General features: G+C 40.4%; 3 protein-coding genes across 10 annotated transcripts in view; all 3 read left to right on the forward strand.

The window, feature by feature from the left end:
• Positions 1-14,452, forward strand: part of LOC121902128 (protocadherin gamma-C5-like) — a 309,164-nt gene that overhangs the window by 71,588 nt on the left and 223,124 nt on the right. Inside the window, exon 1 of one of the 8 annotated variants that reach the window (XM_042419362.1) lies at positions 5,859-8,430. The exons of 6 other annotated variants lie outside the window; for them this stretch is intronic. In XM_042419362.1, coding sequence (XP_042275296.1) covers positions 6,043-8,430 — 2,388 coding nt within the window. In that variant the 5' untranslated portion in view covers positions 5,859-6,042. Of the gene's footprint in view, positions 1-5,858; positions 8,431-14,452 lie in introns of those variants that run through there. One more of the 8 variants, XM_042419370.1, reaches the window with a different exon arrangement.
• LOC121902153 (protocadherin beta-15-like) lies at positions 1,775-5,559 on the forward strand. The gene is made up of 2 exons (XM_042419399.1): positions 1,775-4,302; positions 5,350-5,559. Exons 1-2 carry the CDS (start codon positions 1,915-1,917, stop codon positions 5,353-5,355), a joined length of 2,394 nt encoding a protein of 797 aa, XP_042275333.1. The 5' UTR covers positions 1,775-1,914; the 3' UTR covers positions 5,356-5,559.
• On the forward strand, positions 11,436-13,842 carry LOC121902155 (protocadherin beta-16-like). Its single transcript, XM_042419401.1, has one exon. It carries the CDS (start codon positions 11,473-11,475, stop codon positions 13,840-13,842), a length of 2,370 nt encoding a protein of 789 aa, XP_042275335.1. The 5' UTR covers positions 11,436-11,472.

A 14,452-nucleotide genomic window follows, 5' to 3' on the forward strand; every position in this document is an offset into this window, starting at 1 on the left:
ACTTGTCCTTTTTTGTGTTGAAGGAAAACTTTTAGAATTACGTTCCTTGTTACTCTGTCCTTGGTGCTGAATTTCTTTTAATCTTCTGGTGCTCAAATAGAGGTAATTTTCTTCCGTCTTTTAGGCTTTTGTCATTTCACATTTTCCTCCAACCTGGTTTCACTGAAAGAGCCTCTTCTGGGTTGATACTTATTCATAGTTTATTAATCATTAATGGATAATAGGATGCAGTCTTAGAGCTTTGTAAACAAAGGAGCCTCTTTTTTCTGTTTTGCTTGCGGAGTGTTGCTTTCCTAAAGTGCACTTATATATGTAAAATGCCTTCTGCCTTAATTTTATGCTATTTTATTCTTAAACATCAAATTCATGACTCATATATATATGCTTTTATATGTTTGCTAAGATATTTTGTGTCAATGTAATCGTTTCTTGGATTGATACCATTCTTTGTTTTCCAGCATTAAATGGTACTGTCACAAAACCTAAAACGTTATAACATATATGTAGATTAATGCATCCATTAAAATACAAGACATTGTAGTCATTTTGACAGATCAGCTCAGAAAAACAGTGTAGTTTTATCCTGAAACTTTGATATTGTTTTATTTGATGTATTTTTACCTTTATAACTCAATAGTGACAGATGTTATCATTGTAAGCCTGCTTTAAGGTTTGCCAAACTTCATTTAAATAATATATCATGAAATAATAACACACACAATATATAAACTGTATCTAATTAGTCTTTTGTTAGAGATGTTTGATTTCGTGGGTAAAAGTGAAAAAAAAAAAGTTTACTGATGTTGTTGCCTATTAGGGAAAATTCAAGCATTTAAACAGATAATTATGTGAGAGATGTGTGACCTCACCTCTGACTTTGAAAACTTCTTACAAGTTCATGATTATTTAAGATTGATTTATATTTGATTGCAGTGTGTTCACTTGAAGCAAAGTTTGTAATATGTTCAAAAGCACACAACAATTTAATTTACAGGCTATAAAACTAAAATGATGTCCAGTAGGTTCAATTTCTCTAGTTAAAATGCTTCAATAAATTTCTACATAAGGCTTCAAATCTACAAAATTACAATGTAAATAGTACTTTCTCACAGGATGTGAACACATCACGTTTATATGTAGACATTCACTACGATTGTCCTCTGTTTAACTTGATCAAAACTTAACCCAGTAAGGTGAGAATGTAAAGAAAGACTGGAAAGGGAAGAAGAATACGACGACCGTTTCATTAAGAAGGGACATGAGATTTTTGCACATACGTTTATCTTTCTCATGCAGCAAGTCCAGTTTCGAGATAAAAAAGAAACATGAACAGAAAACTAAAATGAAAAGGTTTCTCTTTTTGTCTGTGGGCATCGTCTCTAATGTGTCTACATTTTGACACACCATAATCTTTTGTAAACACGAGACTCTCTCCGAGACAGAATTTCAACAGTTTGATGACATCCACATTTTCTGGTGGTTTTCTTCCATCACAAGATCTCAATAGATTAAGGTAACCCAAAAATGATGACGATATTTTCATTTATTTATTTATTCAGTGATATATACGATTCTATCTACTCTATTCTATTCTATCTACGATTCTATGATATCTTCGAGTCTATCTTTTAAACATATGAAAAAGAAAATATCACAAATGGTCTTGTTATGTCTAAAGAAATACTCATGGTGTCAGTGTGTACCAGCAAACGAGAAGACACGTTCATTCTCCACCCTTCTCTGACAACGAATTTAAAGCCTGATTCTGGTATTGTACCGCAGCTGACTACAAACGCTTCGTGAGTGACTGCAACGACTATTTTTGTTAATTAGAAGGAATCACGGATACACCGGTGATATATTTTGACCTGCATAGTAAGAGTTTTGAATGTGTGACTCTGTCTCGCAGTAACAATGGGATACAGCAGGTTTGCGCTGCACTACGGTCTTGCTTGTATTTTTCTTGTCCTCCACCCCGTCTATGGAGACGTCAGCTACTCTATTCCCGAGGAGATGAAACATGGATCTGTAATTGGAAATATCGCTAAAGATCTGGGACTCGATTTGGGCAGACTGTCCGCTCGCAAGGCCCGTATCGATACGGAGGATAACAACGTTAAGTACTGCGGAGTTAATCTCAATACCGGAGACTTGATTGTACAAGAAAGGATTGACAGAGAAGGGCTTTGTGGGAAAAAGGCATCGTGTGTTTTAAAACAAGAACTTGTTCTGGAAAATCCTTTAGAACTGCACCGTATTAACATCCGCGTTCAAGATATCAATGACAATTCACCGCAGTTTAAAGAGGATTCACTTAAAATTGAAATTCATGAAATGGCAGACAAAGGTGCACGTTTTCTCCTGGATGAGGCTCACGATGGAGACATCGGAGAAAATGCTGTTCAGGGTTACTCACTCCAGCAGAATGAACACTTCTCATTAAATGTTAAGACAAAGGGCGGTGGGCGAAAATATGGTGAATTAGTCTTAGACAAAGAATTAGATAGAGAAGATAAAAAGGAGGTGACTCTCTTGCTTACCGCATTCGATGGTGGCTCTCCTCAGAGATCAGGCACTGTAGTCATACACGTCACTGTACTGGATGCTAATGATAATGTACCAGTGTTTAGCCAGACCGTCTATAAAGCCAGTCTGCCTGAAAACTCTCCTCTCGATACTGTTGTGATCACAGTGAGTGCTACTGATGCAGACGAAGGAGTGAATGGTGAAGTTATTTATGGATTTGACCATGTTTCAGATGAAAACCAAATCTTCTCTCTAAACCCTAAAACAGGAGAGGTCAAAGTGGCTGGATCTATTGATTATGAAAAAGAATCATCATATGAAATGCAGATCAGCGCAAAAGATGGTCTTGGATTGGCGTCATATGCAACATTAATTATTGAAGTTACGGATATAAATGACAACGCGCCAGTTATTTACCTGAAATCATTAACCAACCCCATACCAGAGAATGTGTCACCTGGTACAGAGGTAGGCATCATTAACGTGCAGGACAGAGACTCTGAGAATAACCGACAGGTCCGCTGCTCCATTCAGCAAAACGTCCCTTTTAAGTTGGTTCCTTCTATTAAAAACTACTATTCTCTGGTGACTACAGGACAACTGGACCGTGAACTAGTGTCTGATTACAACATTACAATCACTGCCACTGACGAGGGTTCTCCACCTCTGTCCTCCTCTAAAACTGTTCAGTTATCTGTAGCAGACATCAACGACAACCCACCTGTATTTGAGGAACAGTCCTACAGCGCATATGTGACTGAAAATAACAAACCTGGCTCTACTCTATGTTCCGTTACTGCTCGAGATCCCGACTGGAGACAAAACGGTACAGTGATTTATTCTCTGTTACCTGGTGAGGTGAACGGAGCCCCGGTGTCCTCCTATGTATCTGTTAACGGAGACACGGGGGTGATCCACGCTGTGAGGTCGTTTGATTATGAACAGTTCAGGAGTTTTAAAGTGCACGTGATGGCCAGAGACAACGGTTCTCCTCCGCTCAGCAGCAACGTGACCGTCAGTGTGTTCATATCTGATGTGAATGACAACTCTCCTCAGATACTGTACCCCGCCCCGGAGGGCAACTCCTTCATGACCGAGCTGGTCCCCAAAGCTGCACACGGAGGCTCTCTGGTGTCCAAAGTGATAGCGGTGGACGCGGACTCCGGACAGAACGCCTGGCTGTCCTATCATATAGTCAAATCCACTGATCCAGGACTTTTCAGTATTGGTCTCCACAGCGGAGAGATCAGGACACAGCGGGACATTTCTGAATCCGACAGCATGAAACAGAACCTTATTGTGTCAGTGAAAGATAACGGACAGCCCTCTCTCTCTGCCACCTGTTCCATGTATTTACTTATTTCTGATAACTTGGCTGAGGTCCCAGAACTGAAGGATATTTCTTATGATGAGAAGAATTCCAAACTGACCTCTTATCTGATCATCGCGCTGGTGTCTGTGTCCACCTTTTTTCTGACCTTCATCATCATCATCCTTGGTGTGAGGTTTTGTCGCAGAAGAAAGCCCAGACTGTTGTTTGATGGAGCAGTTGCCATCCCCAGCGCTTATCTCCCTCCTAATTACGCAGATGTTGACGGCACAGGAACTTTACGCAGCACTTATAATTATGACGCCTACTTGACAACAGGGTCTAGAACCAGTGACTTTAAGTTCGTGACATCTTACAATGACAACACTCTGCCTGCTGACCAGACTCTGAGGAAAAGTCCATCAGACTTTGCTGATGCCTTTGGAGATTATGATCGCTCTCCTGAGGTACGCACACATTCAATGTCACTTAAATCGTGTTCTCTGGCCTGCAAAAACCCTTCTGTTGCTTTCTTTTGACTCTTTTCAGTTGCATTGTTTTTTTCTGCGGTTGTTGTTCAAAAAATTTGAATGTGTCCGAGAGCTGTCTAAGCATTCATGGTGGTTTCTAAAGACTCTAGACCTCAGCTTTTCTTGGTTTAGTTTGTTTTTAGATCAATCCTCGCGTTAAAAGTTACCCTTTAAACATGACAGCCTTTGCATTTGTTTGCTTTTTCCTGTACAAGATTCATATAATACCGCACAGCCTTTACAGCAACTCTTACAGAGGCTCATAAAAATCTTAACCCATCACACCTACCCACGAAACACACACACATACACACACGTGCATCCTGTATGCATGCACTCATGAACACAGACGCACACCAATACTGTCAATTCCTTGCACTTTTTAAGACTTCATTCAGACCAGTTGTTGCTTGTGTTGTCTCTAAGTTCATCAGTCTCTATCTGATCACATAGTTGCTCATTTGAATGTTGTAATGAGTCAAAACTTTTCTAATACGATCCTTGTTACTCTGTCCTTGGTGCTGAACTTTGATTTTTCTGATGCATTTTAGAAGTAATCCCCCCATGTATTCTAGGCTGTTGTCTTTGTTCTCCTTTGATGAAATTTGTTTCAGGAGATTTGTACAAATACAGCCTTTGCCAAAATATTTAGATATTTCATGATTTGATATTTTTATATGAATTTGTCGTTTTTGTGATCTGGCTTCATTGTTAGAGCCTCTTCAGGATTGATACTCATTCGAAGTTTATTAATGTTAACAGATAGTGGGACTCGGCATTACAGCAGTATGAACAAATTTAAAATGGAGCCGCTGTGTTAGTTTGTCCTGTTTTGAGGAGTATGGCTTTTCTGAGGTGTGCTCTAATATGAGAAATAATCGATGCCACGTGCTTTAAATCTGTAAATTTATGAAGTAAGAAATGCTTTCTCGTAGGATGTGAACAGAATAAGGTTACATTTCCCTGTGTTTTACTTCATCCCAGCAGTGAGGTGGAAATGTGAAAAAAGTGCAGAAAGGGAGGAAAAGTGCGACAACCATTTCATCAAGAAGAGACAGCAGAGTTTTTGACATCAGTTCCCATGCATGTGTAGTTCTGAGTTAAAATGAAACATCTAAAATGAATTCGAAATGAAAGTTTTCACCCTTTTTCTTCGGACATAATATAGTTACTGTGTTTTTTTTAATATTTTTCACTCACCAACGTTGATGAGAAATGGGGGGTTTCCCGGCACACAGTTAAATCAAATTTATGTTTTTGTGGGTTTTTTCCAGTATCACATTAGTCAGTGGTGTTATAGCTCGTCTCAATAGCCATGGTAAGGTAAACCTAAAATAGTAAATGTTACTTTTTTCATTTTTATATGAATACGGGCCACTGAATTTGCCTATTTTTAAAAAGAAAAAAAAAAAAATCACACATGGTCTTGTCATGTCTAAAGATATACTCATGGTGTCAGTGTGTACCAGCAAACGAGAAGACACGTTCATTCTCCACCCTTTTCTGACAACGAATTTGAAGCCTGATTCTGGTATTGTACCGCAGCTGACTGCAAACGCTCCGTGAGTGACTGCAACGACTATTTTTGTTAATGAGAAGGAATCTCGAATACACTGGTGATATATTTTGACCTGCTTTGTAAGAGTTTTGAATGTGTGGCTCTGTCTCGTAGTAACAATGGGATACAGCAGGTTTGCGCTGCACTACGGCCTTGCTTGTATTTTTCTTGTCGTCGACATCGTCTATGGAGACGTCAGCTACTCTATTCCCGAGGAGATGAAACGTGGATCTGTAATTGGAAATATCGCTAAAGATCTGGGACTCGATTTGGGCAGACTGTCCGCTCGCAAGGCCCGTATCGATACGGAGGATAACAACGTTAAGTACTGCGGAGTTAATCTCAATACCGGAGACTTGATCGTGCAAGAAAGGATCGACAGAGAAGGGCTTTGTGGGAAAAAGGCATCGTGTGTTTTAAAACAAGAACTTGTTCTGGAAAATCCATTAGAACTGCACCGTATTAACATCCGCGTTCAAGATATCAATGACAATTCACCGCATTTTAAAGAGGATTCACTTAAGATAGAAATTAATGAAATGGCAGGCAAGGGTGCACGCTTTCTCTTGGATGAGGCTCACGATGGAGACATCGGAGAAAATGCTGCTCAGGGTTACTCACTTCAGCAGAATGAACATTTCTCATTAAATGTCAAGACAAAGGGCGGTGGGCGAAAATATGGTGAATTAGTCTTAGACAAAGAATTAGATAGAGAAGATAAAAAGGAGATGACGCTCTTGCTTACCGCTTTTGATGGTGGCTCTCCTCAGAGATCAGGCACTGTAGTCATACACGTCATTGTACTGGATGCTAATGATAATGTACCAGTGTTTAGCCAGACCGTCTATAAAGCCAGTCTGCCTGAAAACTCTCCTCTCGATACTGTTGTGATCACAGTGAGTGCTACTGATGCAGACGAAGGAGTGAATGGTGAAGTTATTTATGGATTTGACCATGTTTCAGATGAAAATCAAATCTTCTCTCTAAACCCTAACACAGGAGAGGTCAAAGTGGCTGGATCTATTGATTATGAAAAAGAATCGTCATATGAAATGCAGATCAGCGCCAAAGATGGTCTGGGATTGGCGTCATATGCAACATTAATTATTGAAATTACGGATATGAATGACAACGCGCCAGTCATACATCTGAAATCATTGACTTATTCCATACCTGAGAATGTGTCACCTGGTACAGAGGTGGGCATCATTAACGTGCAGGACAGAGACTCTGAGAATAACCGACAGGTCCGCTGCTCCATTCAGCAAAACGTCCCTTTTAAGTTGGTTCCTTCTATTAAAAACTACTATTCTCTGGTGACTACAGGACAACTGGACCGTGAACTAGTGTCTGGTTACAACATTACAATCACTGCCACTGACGAGGGCTCTCCACCTCTGTCCTCCTCTAAAACTGTTCAGTTATCTGTAGCAGACATCAACGACAACCCACCTGTATTTGAGGAACAGACCTACAGCGCATATGTGACTGAAAATAACAAACCTGGCTCCACTTTATGTTCCGTTAGTGCTCGAGACCCCGACTGGAGACAAAACGGTACAGTGATTTATTCTCTGTTACCTGGTGAGGTGAACGGAGCCCCGGTGTCCTCCTATGTATCTGTTAACGGAGACACGGGGGTGATCCACGCTGTGAGGTCGTTTGATTATGAACAGTTGAGGAGTTTTAAAGTGCACGTGATGGCCAGAGACAACGGTTCCCCTCCGCTCAGCAGCAACGTGACCGTCAGTGTGTTCATATCGGATGTGAATGACAACTCTCCTCAGATACTGTACCCCGCCCCGGAGGGCAACTCCTTCATGACTGAGCTGGTCCCCAAAGCTGCACACGGAGGTTCTCTGGTGTCCAAAGTGATAGCGGTGGACGCGGACTCCGGACAGAACGCCTGGCTGTCGTATCATATAGTCAAATCCACTGATCCGGGACTTTTCAGTATTGGTCTCCACAGCGGAGAGATCAGGACACAGCGGGACATTTCTGAATCTGACAGCATGAAACAGAACCTTATTGTGTCAGTGAAAGATAACGGACAGCCCTCTCTCTCTGCCACCTGTTCCATGTATTTACTTATTTCTGATAACTTGGCTGAGGTCCCAGAACTGAAGGATATTTCTTATGATGAGAAGAATTCCAAACTGACCTCTTATCTGATCATCGCGCTGGTGTCTGTGTCCACCTTTTTTCTGACCTTCATTATCATCATCCTGGGTGTGAGGTTTTGTCGCAGGAGAAAGCCCAGACTGTTGTTTGATGGAGCAGTTGCCATCCCCAGCGCTTATCTCCCTCCTAATTACGCAGATGTTGACGGCACAGGAACTTTACGCAGCACTTATAATTATGACGCCTACTTGACAACAGGGTCCAGAACCAGTGACTTTAAGTTCGTGACATCTTACAATGACAACACTCTGCCTGCTGACCAGACTCTGAGAAAAAGTCCATCAGACTTTGCTGAAGTGTTTGGAGATTGTGATCGCTCTCCTGAGGTACGCATACATTTAATGTCACTTAAATCGTGTTCTCTGTCCTGCAAAAACCCTTCTGGTGCTTTCTTTTGACTCTTTTGACTCTCTGTCTTTGTTAAGCATTCATAGTGGTTCCTAAATACTCTAGAACTCACCTTTTTATTGATATATTTTGTTTAGATCAATCCTCGCATTAAAAGTTACGCTTTAAATATGACAGCCTTTGCATTTGTTTACTTTTTCCTGAACAAGATTCATATAATGACACTTACCAACTTTTATAGCAACTCTTACAGAGGCTCATAACAATCCTCACCCATCCCACCCACCCACCAAACACATGTGCATCCTGTATGCTTGCAATCTCGCACCGAGACGCACTCCAATACTGTCAATTCTTTGCTCCTTTTTAGAATTCTTTCAGACCAATTGTTGTCTTTGTGTCTCTAAGTTCATCAGTCTCTATCTGATCACATAGTTGCTCATTTGAATGTTGTAATGAGGCAACACTTTTCTAATACGATCTTTGTTACTCTGTCCTTGGTGCTGAACTCTGATTTTCTGATGCATTTTTAGAGATCATCTCACCATGTATTCTAGGCTGTTGTATTTGTTCTCCTTTAATGAAATTTGTTTCACGAGGTTTGTACAAATTCAGCCTTTGCCAAAGTATTTAGAAATTTCATGATTTGATATTTTTATATGAATCTGTCATTTCTGTGATCTGGTTTCTGGTTTGGTGGAGCAGTGGCCATCCCCAGCCCTTAACTCCCTCCTTATTATGCAGATGTTGATGGCACAGGACTTCCTCAACATATGTTATTTACCCTCAACTGAGATGTACATTGAAAATATGGATGTAAATGGAGGTGTTAATTCTTTCTTTCTTTCTTTCTTTCTTTCTTTCTTTCTTTCTTTCTTCTCATTAGTAAGGACCATGAGCACTTTCCCATAAAACTATGTTTAAAAGTCCTCAATTAAGTTCTCATTTGGATATGACAGCCTGTCAATTAATTACACAAAGGGAGGTATTCATATCAAGGAAGCTATAAGTACAACAAAGACAAGATATTATTATTGTTTGATTTTTCATGATGCTGTCCAAATCTGATGGGGTCAGAGTCTGGTACTTAGAGAACATATTCAGGAGGATTGTGATTGTCAGTGTTTTGGGTAGCTGTTGAATGTTTAATAAAAGCAGTTCTTGTTAGATCCACTTAGTGTTCAACACACGCCTTACTAGATGTCCAGACAGGTGACAAATTAAAGGAAAAACCAGTCCAGGTCTGAATGCTTTGCCCCTACATTGAGGGGATCTGGCGGCTCTGCTGTGCTGTGGGGGGCATTTTGCTGGCATGGTTTGGGTCCACTTGTCCCCTTAGAGGGAAGGGTCACTGCAAAAGTTGTTCTGAGTGATCACCTTTATCCTATGATGTAACATTCCTATACTGATGTGAATGGTTTCTTCCAGGATGACAATGCTCCAATCCATAGGGCACTAGGGGTCACTGAATGGTTTAATGAGTATGAAAATTATGTGAATCATATGCTATGGCCTTCGTAGTCACCAGATCTCAACCGAATTGAACAGCTATGGGAGATTTTGGATCAATTTGTTAGACAGCGCTCTCCACCATCATCATCAAAACACCAAATAAGGGAATATCTTTTGGGATGAATCCCTCCAGTAGAGCTTCAGAGACTTATAGAATCATTGCCAAGGCACATTGAAACTGTTCTGGCTGTATGTGGTGGCCTAACACCTTATTAAGACACTTTGTTGGTTTTTCTTTTAATTTGTCACTTGACTTGTAAGTCATTGAAGTCAAAGGTTTTGATTAAATAGGCTACACACCATTATGCTTAGATTGCTTCAACATAGTCTGAATGAGATGCTGCATATTCAAGCAACAAATGTCCAAATACAGGGTTTTTAACCATTGAGTGGCAGTTTGCTTTGTAGGTAGTACCAGCTGAGTGTTTCTAAATGTTCCTGAGTTGTTGTTATTGTGGCTTATTGCTTTTTTAGACAGCACATGCAAGCTCACAAGAATTTGACTTTCAAGTTTCTAAGTTTGGCTTTGCATGCTATTTCAAACTTACATGTATTTTCTATCTATCTATCTATCTATCTATCTATCTATCTATCTATCTATCTATCTATCTATCTATCTATCTATCTATCTATCTATCTATCTATCCATCCATCCATCCATCCATCCATCCATCCATCCATCCATCCATCCATCCATCCATCCATCCATCCATCCATCCATCCATCCATCCATCCATCCATCCATCCATCCATCCATCCATCCATCCATCCATCCATCCATCCATCCATCCATCCATCCATCCATCCATCCATCCATCCTCTCTCTCAATGTAATAATATTCTATTAAACTCTGATTTCATAGTGTTCTTGTCCAGGACACTCACTTTGTACAGGTTTGATAGTGTCTTTATGCTTTTCAAAGGATATGATTTGTTTGTGGATTCATCAGTCTCTCTCTCTCTACCTCTTTCTTTCTTTCTTTTTTTTTTTTTTTAGATTACATTATAACAACGTATTGTATCCATGTGGTTATCATTTGCTGTGGTCTGTCAGAGATTTGATCTGTTCGAGACGTGATAATACTTTTTGAGGAGACGTGGCGTTTTAACTGCATTCCAAAATATTTGCTAATATATTCCGTTGTAAAGGTGTTTTAATGCCTCAAATAACTTAGTTACAGTAGCTATATTTTCCCCATCATACCAATAGCCTATAGTGTGTTTAGAAGGTGGATAAAATTGTAAACTTTTAAAATAAAAATTATTATTATACAGTATTGTTATTTCTTAACTCCACTCATGGTGTCGCTATTCGCTAGTCTATGTGAAATATCTCCACTCCACCCTCTGGTGTGCAGACCAATAAAGGGATAATTTTTCAGTTGCTCTTGATCCTACAATGCAGTCAGAATAACCGTGGACTGCTTGCGATTTCCTTGTTGTACTGTAGAATTTTCATCGAATTTGTGATCTACAGGGGGACCGTTTTGTGTAACAAACACAGTCCCATGATGGGGATCAAAATGAGCTTTGTCGTTTTCTTCTTTTTTTTGCATTCCGTGCATGGGGACGTGAGCTATTACCTTCAGGAGGAAATGAAGCGCGGGTCTCTTATCGGGAACATAGCAAATGATCTTAACCTGGACTCGAGTAAACTGATTTCTAGAAACGCCCGTGTTGATGCCGCAGGGAATCGTAAACGTTATTGTGACATCAATCGCAGTACTGGAGATTTAATTGTTGACGACAGGATTGACCGGGAGGAGCTTTGTGGAGAAAAGCTGTCGTGTGTAATGAAACGCGATCTTGTACTGGAGAATCCTCTGGAGCTTCATTCATTCAGTCTACACATTCAGGATATTAATGATAACTCGCCACAATTTAATGATGACTCGATCAATCTAGAGATCCAAGAGTCGACAGTCAGAGGAGCTCGTTTTGTGATAGAAGAGGCGCACGATGCGGATGTAGGACAAAATTCAGTCCAGCAGTACAGCCTGAAAAAGAATGATAATTTTGTGTTGATGGTTGATGGAAACATGATAGAGCTTGTTCTGGATAAAGAACTTGATCGTGAAAAACAACAGGAAATTAATTTGCTCCTTACAGCTTTAGATGGTGGCTCTCCTCAGAGATCAGGTACAGTAGCCATACACGTCACTGTGCTGGATGCTAATGATAACGCCCCAGTGTTTAGCCAGGCCGTTTATGAAACCAATTTGCCTGAAAACTCTCCTTTGGACACTGTAGTGGTCACAGTGAGCGCAAGTGATGCAGACGAGGGGGTGAATGGAGATGTGAGTTATGACTTTGGACATGTTTCAGAGGATGTGAAGAAGATATTTAGTATTGACCGTAAAGTGGGTGAGATAAGAGTAATCGGTACCATTGACTATGAAACTACCACATCGTTTGAAATTCGCGTTAAAGCAAAAGATGGGTTAGGGCTATCATCATACGCCAAGGTAATCATCTCTATCACTGATGTGAATGACAACATACCTGTAATCTATGTAAAATCTCTGGCTAATCCGGTACCGGAGAACGTGTCACCCGGTACAGAGGTGGGCATCATTAACGTGCAGGATGCAGATTCTGATAATAATCAACTAGTTCGCTGCTCCATTCAGCAAAATGTCCCTTTTAAGTTGGTTCCTTCTATTAAAAACTACTATTCTCTGGTGACTACAGGACAACTGGACCGTGAACTAGTGTCTGATTACAACATTACAATCATCGCCACTGACGAGGGCTCTCCACCTCTGTCCTCCTCTAAAACTGTTCAGTTATCTGTAGCAGACATCAACGACAACCCACCTGTGTTTGAGGAACAGACCTACAGCGCATATGTGACTGAAAATAACAAACCTGGCTCCACTTTATGTTCCGTTAGTGCTCGAGACCCTGACTGGAGACAAAACGGTACAGTTATTTATTCTCTGTTACCTGGTGAGGTGAACGGAGCCCCGGTGTCCTCCTATGTATCTGTTAACGGAGACACGGGGGTGATTCACTCTGTGAGGTCGTTTGATTATGAACAGTTCAGGAGTTTTAAAGTGCACGTGATGGCCAGAGACAACGGTTCTCCTCCGCTCAGCAGCAACGTGACCGTCAGTGTTTTCATATCTGATGTGAATGACAACTCTCCTCAGATACTGTACCCCGCCCCGGAGGGCAACACCTTCATGACCGAGCTGGTCCCCAAAGCTGCACACGGAGGCTCTCTGCTGTCCAAAGTGATAGCGGTGGACGCGGACTCCGGACAGAACGCCTGGCTGTCCTATCATATAGTCAAATCCACTGATCCGGGACTTTTCAGTATTGGTCTCCACAGCGGAGAGATCAGGACACAGCGTGACATTTCTGAATCTGACAGCATGAAACAGAACCTTATTGTGTCAGTGAAAGATAACGGACAGCCCTCTCTCTCTGCCACCTGTTCCATGTATTTACTTATTTCTGATAACTTGGCTGAGGTCCCAGAACTGAAGGATATTTCTTATGATGAGAAGAATTCCAAACTGACCTCTTATCTGATCATCGCGCTCGTGTCTGTGTCCACCTTTTTTCTGACCTTCATTATCATTATCCTGGGTGTGAGGTTTTGTCGCAGGAGAAAGCCCAGACTGTTGTTTGATGGAGCAGTTGCCATCCCCAGCGCTTATCTCCCTCCTAATTACGCAGATGTTGACGGCACAGGAACTTTACGCAGCACTTACAATTATGACGCCTACTTGACAACAGGGTCCAGAACCAGTGACTTTAAGTTCGTAACATCTTACAATGACAACACTCTGCCTGCTGACCAGACTCTGAGGAAAAGTCCATCAGACTTTGATGAGGTGTTTGGGGAATCAGATGGGTCCTTGCAGGTATGATTAGCCTGTGACATACTATTATATTTATAAAAATCTTTTTCATCAAAACCTTTGACCATGTATTTTATTGATATCTCATATCCCACCAACTTCTCCTAAATGTAGGTCTTGTCTTTGCATAATATTGTGCACAACTGCTCTCTTTTATGTCTAAATAGGTTTTGCATTGTCCATAGCAATTGGTTGAGGATTCTTTTTCATGTGTAAAAAAACTAATCATTGACTAATGAACTAACTTTAGATACAAGTATTTTTTGTTTCTTTATTCTAAAGTTTAAAAAGAGTTACAGCAAACTTGTTCAAGGCAAGGCACATTTCTTTGTGTTGTAACTTTCAGAATCCAAAGTGTTTTACATGAAATACACTAAGATGAAATGTAAAAGTAACACAATAAATTATAAACAAACACATTTAAATAGAATATAAAAGAGTTAAGTCGAAAATAAAAATGAGCTCAACTAGAATAAGATACAATAGGAGAATAAAAATTACAGTATAGTGCAAGATATGAATAAAAAAAACCCTAAAATTTCATTATCAAAAGGCACTGGTAAACAGAAAAGTTCTAAGCCTTGATTTAAAACAAATGAAAGTTTGAGCAGACCTCAAG

Source organism: Thunnus maccoyii, chromosome 8 (genome assembly GCF_910596095.1).
Source record: "Thunnus maccoyii chromosome 8, fThuMac1.1, whole genome shotgun sequence".
Taxonomy (NCBI): domain Eukaryota; kingdom Metazoa; phylum Chordata; class Actinopteri; order Scombriformes; family Scombridae; genus Thunnus; species Thunnus maccoyii.